Source organism: Mustela erminea, chromosome 2 (assembly GCF_009829155.1).
Source record: "Mustela erminea isolate mMusErm1 chromosome 2, mMusErm1.Pri, whole genome shotgun sequence".
In the NCBI taxonomy this organism is placed as follows: domain Eukaryota; kingdom Metazoa; phylum Chordata; class Mammalia; order Carnivora; family Mustelidae; genus Mustela; species Mustela erminea.
The window spans coordinates 97,354,300-97,361,965 of NC_045615.1; the positions used below are offsets into that span (position 1 = coordinate 97,354,300).

Below are 7,666 nucleotides of genomic sequence, written 5' to 3' on the forward strand. Positions count from 1 at the left end.
TGGGATCGAGCCCCGCATTGGGCTCTCTGCTCAGCAGGGAGCCTGCTTCTTCCTCCTCTCTCTCTGCCTGCCTCTCTGTCTACTTGTGATCTCTGTCTGTCAAATAAATAAATAAAATCTTTAAAAAAAAAAAAGCAACTTTGATCTAAACTTTATGCTTTCTATGACAATCAATTCAAGAAGGTACAAATGTAAATGCAGAAAACTCCTAGACAAAACGTAGGAGAAAAACCCTCACAATCCAGAGCTGGGCATAAGGGCTCCCAGATGTGACAGTAAAAGCAGAAGTCACATGAGGAAGAGCTGATAATGTGACCTCATCAAATTAAAACTGTGGGTCTGCAGACGACCCTGTTTAAGATGAAAAGACAAGCTGCTGACAAAGAGAAAATTCTTGCAAACCACATGTCTGATGGAGAACTTCTCTCCAGAATACATAAAGGACTCTCAAAACTCAGTGATAATTGAAAACTCAATTCTAAAACAGGCAAACAACATGACAGGCAGAGACATACTGCCCACAAAGATGTGTGGTCAGCCTCCAGAGATGTACAGACTGAAGCCGCAATACAGGATCCCTATACACCTGCTAGAATGATCAAATAAAAATGCTGCACAGGGGCACCTGGGTGGCTCAGTGGGTTAAACCTCTGCCTTCGGAGCAGGTCATGATCCCAGGGTCTTGGGATCAAGTCCCGCATTGGGCTCTCTGCTCAGCAGGGAGCCTGCTTCCTCCTTTCTCTCTGCCTGCCTCTCTGCCTACTTGTGATCTGTTTGTCAAATAAATAAAAACAAAACCTTTAAAAAAATAATAAAATAAAAAATAAAAACACTTCACAAAATGCTGGCAAGGACCAGGGACACTGGGTCACTCTTGGTTAAGAGCTCAGCTGCGTGGGCACAGACCCCACAAGCTGAGCTCTCTCAGTGTGACTGTATGAGCATACGGGGGGTTTAGGGAGGCAGTTACAGAAATCAGGTGTTCATAGTGGGGCTCTGACTCGATAGGACTGTGGTCTCTCTCCCCTCTGGGACAGAGACAACACCACCTGCCAGCTGCAGGGAGAGACCTCACCAGGAACCACCACTGCCGGCAACTGGCTCTGGGATGAGGAGCCTCCAGGGCGGAAAAAGAAATTCCTGTTGTTTATGCCCCAGTCTGTGGCATTTTTTATGGGAGCCTGAGAAGCACAAGACACTCAGCCACTGCTGGTGAGAAATGGGAAATGGCACAGCCACTCTGAAGAATTGACTGGTGGTTTCCTAGAACTAAACCTGCAGTCCTGGGCACCGATCCCAGAAAAGTAAGAAATGACACTCACACAAACCTTGCCCACAAGTGCTTATGGCATCTGTAGTTCTAATAGCCTAAAACATCTGGAAACAACCCACATGTCACTCCATGAATGATCACATAAACTGGGGTCCATCCATACCATTGGTGACGCTCGTCACCAATAAACACAAACACATTATGGACACAACCACCTAGTTGGAACTCCAGAGTGAAAAAAGCCAATTCCAAAAGGATATACAAATGTCAAAACTGAAGAGAGAGACCAAATCAGTGGTTTCCAGGGTTAAGAAGGTCGGCATGGCTGTGAAAGGGCAGGAGGGGTCCTTGTGGAGATGAAACTTCTGCGTCTTGATGACATCAATGTCAAGATGCTGACTCTAGCTTCTCAAGATATTACCACTGAGGGAAATGGGCAAAGTATACCAGTGTCATTTCTTAAAACTACAAGTAAATATCTATAATTATCTCAAAATCAAAGTTTAAATAAAAACAGTAATACTGCTGGGCCTAGGGCTCAGTCAGTCAAGCCTCTGCCTTCGGCTCATGGCCCCAGGATCCTGGCATCGAGTCCCGTGTCTGGCTCCCTGCTCCATGGGGAATCTGCTTCTCCTTCGCCCTCTGCTGCTCCCCCTGCTTGCTCTTGCTCTCTATCAAACAAACCCTCAACAGAAACAGTATTACTGCTGACACATAAAGAAATGACAGGGGAGGGGCGCCTGGGTGGCTCAGTGGATTAAGCCGCTGCCTTCGGCTCAGGTCATGATCTCAGTGTCCTGGGATCGAGCCCCGCATCGGGCTCTTTGCTCAGCGGGAGCCTGCTTCTCTCTCTCTCTCTGCCTGACTCTCTGCCTACTTGTGATTTCTCTCTGTGTCAAATAAATAAATAAAATCTTTAAAAAAAAAAAAAAAAAAAAAAAAAGAAATGACAGGGGAGGCACTGCTAAGACCCCGTGCACATTCTGGAATTTGGACACAGGCAAAGACACCTCAGCTGGCCAGACTGGCCTCCCGCTCCCCAGGGCAGCCTGGCCAGGGACAGCAGTGACCCCATCTACGGCTTTCTTCCTCCTCCTCACACACCTGCATCTGTGTGTATCATATAAAAATACATGACTTGTATCTGCGATAAGAAACTCCCACAACTCCAGCCCAATTCAAAACAGAAAAGACCCGAAAGGGCATTTTGCACACAAAACAAGACACATAACTGTCTCATAAGCAGGAGAAACAGTGTCCCGCATAGTATCATCAGGCACGTGGAAATCCCATGCCAGAGAGCAACCCCCATGCACACACAAGAGCAGAGAGAATCAGGATGACTGGCAATACTGATGCAGGTGCCAGCTGAGGACAGGAGCCCTTGCGAGGCTGCCAGGAGCACAAACCAGTGCCACCTGCTGCACACAAAGAGACCTGTGTCCAACCCAGACCCCAAAATACCACTCCTGGGTATTTTACCTGAGACAAAACACATGGCAACAAAAAATACTGTGGAAGAATGTTCTTGGCAGCTTTACTCATCATGGTCCAAACTGGAAACACCCAAGTATCCAACAAGCGAGTGGACAGACAAGCCACTACAAGGGAGGGAACAAACTTCAGAACTGGACAGAGCACTCGGGGTGCGGGGCCGTGTGCAGGATACTCTGGGAGAGGGAAACTCCTAGCTGGGGGGACTGGTGGCAGGGAAGGGGGCTGGGAGCCACGGGAGGGTTTGTGGGGTCACTCAACAGTTCTCTAACTCAACAACTGGTTGGGTACATGGTGTAAACCCTTATCAGAGCATCTAAACTCTGTACATTTTACTGTATGTCAATAACTCACTTTAAATTGTTTTTACTTCAAAGAAAAACAGGCATAGGACATCCATGTATGATTCTGAACAGTGGTCTGAATAAGGTAATAAGCATGGAAAATGCTCAAATTCATGAGTCAGAGAAACGCAAATCAACACAAGCCCACATAGTGTTTGCCCATTGCAGCGAGGATGGTGTGGGGACAGTGGGGTCTGGTAGGGCTCTACACAAGGTCACGAACTCGGGGTGGGGGGCAGGGCAGGGGACAGTGAGCACCAAGAAACGTGGCTCAGCAGCACAAGGAGCAATCCAGGAGATCTTACTTTATGTTATCAATCGACAGTGTTTCTTAGGAACAGGCACCCCATTACCTCCACCTCCAATTCTCACGTGATCTCCACAGACCTTTCAGGGATATGTGCCCATGCAACAGCAGGAGGTCACAGAGAGGAGCAGACCGGGCCAATGGAAGGAGAGAGGGCAGCCTTTCCCTTGCCCCACAACAGTGACCTCCACACAGGGTGACTTCCTCCCACAATAATCTCCCCACCATGGTGACCTCGCCATGATGTCCCACTCCGGGCACCTGCATACCACCTGCACCTGCAGTCAACTGACGCACAGACCAAAAAGGCGCGGGAACCCTGGCATGCAGCTCCCATCTTGCCCCCCAGCAATGCCCACCTCCAGTGGCTCCCCAACAGGTGCACGGCCACCTGCTTCTTCCACTGTAACATCCTCTGGACACTTCTCCCTGCAGGACACACTCCACAGGCGGACCTGTGCCATAAGGGTGACCGAAGATGCACCACCAGTCCCAACTCCCCTGCTCACTGTCTGGTGGCCCTGGCAAGCTGCTGACCGTCCTTACGGATGACAGAACACAGGAAGCACCAGGGACTCCGCCCACCAGACAACTTCATAAATGATGTGCTGGTGACCATGACTATTCCACACTAGGTGTTAGTTACGACAAGTTAAAGGGCTGATGGTACAGTCGCCAAGGTGCGAGTGAAGAGAATGGGGTTAGGAGAATTGAGAGAGAGCAATTAACCCGACACAAGATTGAACCACACCAGTCTGAATACTAGAACCAGTTGCCCAAGGCGCAGGTGCTTCCTGCAAAGACCTTGGTTATCTGTGCTCTAGGGTATCTGCAGAAAAGATCCACTCAGCACCCCTCCCTGGGTGAAGCAGCCACGGCAGTTGAGGGAAAAGACTCTTGAACAAGATCACCAACCCACAGGCCTCAGGGTTCAGGCATGCTTCCTAAGTTGGAAGAGCCGTGTGCTAGAATGTCAGGGAGCGATGACCACCCCATCTTTTCAAATCATCTTTAAACATGCTATGCTGTGTATCCCTGTAGAGGACGTCCTGACTCAACCTCCAACCCTCTCCTTCCATCACACCAACCCCAGTGGTTTCTGAAACCTTTAGCCAAGAGTCCTATTGTACAACCTAGCAACTGCCAGCCAGTACCAAACAGCCCCTGTGCCCTCCCCAATCCTGACACTTAACACAGACAAGGCAAAAGCCCTCTAAAAGCAGAGATCAGGAGGCAGAGGGGTGAAGGGTTAGGACAACAGCCAGCCCAGAGTTAGTGTGGCGCATGCCCTCACAGCTTCTCAGGCCAGTACAGGCCCCAGACAGAACACAAGGGACCCACATTCATCCAAGGCCATTGATAACACACATGGCACATGGTGTCCCCGCAAACACACACAACTAGTTACACACACGTTATGGGACAGCTCTGTGGACTTGTTTCTTTTTCTGAAGAGCTGCCCCCACACCACCTCGTCCACATCGTTAGCAGTGCAGCCAAAGTCAGACAGTCACTGGAGAGGTGGACTCACCTCGCGGGGAAAAACCCAGCAGAGCGATCACCTCTGTCACCTCTCTGGATAGTAGGAAGCAAGCAAGAATGTGCAAAATCCAAAACAAGAGAACTTAAAGAATGTATTCTAGAATCTGCTTGGACTCAGCCCCTCTGACATTGGGGTTACTCCCAGTAACCTGATTTTTTTTTTTAAATGAACACTTAAGCCAATTTTCAAAAGATTAGGAAGCTATGTGGCTCCACAGTTCTGCCCCACAAACCACTTCATGATACAAATGCAAATTCCGAAAAGCTATGAAAACAATGTGTTTTTTCCTAAGCCCTCTCACAGCAAAATCTGATCCATCCTAAATTCATCTGGGGCAACACCTGACATGAAATAAGGTGGGGCTATTTAAAGTCTTAATTATCTCACAATGAGGATACTCATTTAATTGTGGATACATGATTTATTAGATTATTAAAGACTTTTCCAACTCTTGTAGGAATATCATAGGATATAAAGGATGTCTATTATCTTTCCAACACCTGGAAAACTGTGAAGTTGTCAACATCTCTCTCCACCCCAGAGTTTAAGGTTTGGAACCTTCCCCACATTTATACAACACAGCATGAATTCCCCCAGCCTAGGTTCCAGAGCTGCTGTTTTTCCTGACACTTCATATGGCTTTCTAACCATTTCAGTTCAGGAAGAGGGTTCACAAGCTTTAAAGCTACAAGGTTCCTGTTATGTTTCTCAAGACCAAGACCTTGCTGGGTATTTTTATCTCCTGACGTGCCTAGATAGCAAAGGGAGTGGGTTCTATTGCACAACCCTATCAGCTAGTCCCATTTCCTCATTCTTCATCCTTGGTTTTAAGTGACTGGTAAGCTTCCTGCTCCACAGGACCCACCTCCCATCTTTAATTCCTGTCCCCTGGCCTGGCCCCGCCTCCGCCCTGGTAGGAGCATTCTGAATGAGCACTCTGACCTCATTTTGGCCTGCTGGAACCCTGGCCACTGCCTGTCCTGCCCCAAGGATCCTCCAGTATTGCACTGTCCTTCTGTCATTGGAGTGTGTCTAATTTTAAATTCCGGAAGGCAAAAATCACCTACTGCCCCTATGAATCTCTTAAGAAACCAAGATAGTTGCCTGGTATTTTCAGAATAAAGGAACTGATCCGAGGGAACCCTCATTGTAACAGATACCACACTCGTTAATGTTAGCAGAGATTCTGGCCCCCACCTCTGCAAGAAAAGCCTGAGGTTTTCCTACCAAATCACATCCAAAATCTGTTCGTTTTTTTACCCAAGTGGAGAAAAAGCATATGATAATGCTGCAGCCAGAACATCCCTTCAGGCCTTTAGGAATTAGGACATCAGAAGGGTCCGCTAGTTTCCTGCCTCAGACTGAGCAGACATGGCAGTAGGTTGGGGATCGTGACAGCCTAAGCCTGCAGTCCTGAGAGCTACCCCAGACAGGTCTGTGGTCCCACCTTGCACCACTCCAGCGCCCCATGCTAACTCAGGGAAATACCGTTCTGCTCCAGCACCAGCCTCAGAGCCAACTGTGTTCAGCCAGTAAGCATCAAGCTAGCAAAATGTGACATACCCCTGTGGGCGCCACCGACAAAATGTAAGGAAAATCCAGAGGAGAGAATGGGATCACACCGACGATGGCAATAGACTCTGTGTGAGGAAGAGAAAGGACATCAGGAAGCTGGAGACAGCACGCAGAAACAAAGATGACTAAAAATGACCAGGAAATTCCTCCATGACTGGCGAGTCCAACCTGCATGGCTGTGCACAGGTCACGACTGTTGGCATGCCCTAACCTAAATCACAAAGATCAGGGCAAGGGAAACAGGTGGCGACAGGAGGAAGCTGGGCTATAGGTCACGGCACGGTCTACCCCAACGTCCAAGGACAACCACCCTCCCCAAGGGGCGCACGCACCCGCGCTCCGGACCCTGAGAACTGAGGACAGTCAGCGCGATGTCCTGAGACGCACTGCTGTCCCGCCAGCCCCACAAGGGCCATGACTCACCCCCGCCCAGCGCACTGCTCAGCCTTATGGGTCCCCTTCCTTCCAGCCCCGCTGTGGCCTCTCACCTGCCTACCACCTCCTCCCCCCACCGCCACGGCCTCTCCTCCGGCCACAGGTCGGCCCCGCACCTGCCACGACTGCCACACCTCCCGCAAGGAAGCGCCCAGCCCCGTACCCCGCCTCGCTCACCCACGGCAGTCACGCCGGGTCGGCCTCACCTGCGCCCGCCGCGACGACCCTCCCCCACCCCCGCCCCGCGGGACCGCGCCGCACCTGGCACGGTCCGACCCCGCCCCTCCCGGTCAGCCCCGCGCCCGGCCGCCCCGCGATGGCCCCCGCGCTCCCGGTCCGGGCCTCACCCTCGGCCAGGACCCGCCGCACCCGCAGCCGCAGCTCGCCCAGCTCCACCGTCTGCCCCACGAAGTCCGTCTGGTCGCGGCCGGCAGCGCCGCCCAAAGAGCCCGGGCCTGCCAGGAAGTCCAGCGCAGACTGCAGCAGCGACATGGCCGCGGCCCCGCAGCGGGCGCCGGAGCGGGGAGCTCAGGGTCCAGCCGCGTCCGGGTTCGCTCAGCAACCGCCGGCCCGGAGCTGCACCATCTTCCGCCCCGACGCCGTGACGTAGCCGCGGGGGCGCGCCGCAGCCGGGAAAACGCCGCGCCTCAGTTCCGCCGCGCCGGGAGGGTGCGCGTGCGCGGGCTCCCGGTCGC

At 51.6% G+C, this 7,666-nt stretch overlaps 1 protein-coding gene across 3 annotated transcripts in view; it reads right to left on the bottom strand.

The window, feature by feature from the left end:
- The window catches only part of GAK (cyclin G associated kinase), a 55,697-nt gene extending 48,081 nt beyond the window's left edge, over positions 1–7,616 (bottom strand). The window contains exons 1-2 of one of the 3 annotated variants that reach the window (XM_032333524.1): positions 7,319–7,402; positions 6,525–6,601 (exon numbers count right to left, since the gene is read on the bottom strand). Coding sequence is in view for 2 of the 3 variants with exons in the window: in XM_032333523.1 (XP_032189414.1) it covers positions 7,319–7,463 (145 nt within the window). In the remaining variant the exon portion in view is untranslated. Of the gene's footprint in view, positions 1–6,524; positions 6,602–7,318 lie in introns of all 3 variants that reach the window. The other 2 variants (XM_032333523.1, XM_032333522.1) reach the window with 2 other exon arrangements.
- Positions 7,617–7,666: the final 50 nt, after the last annotated feature.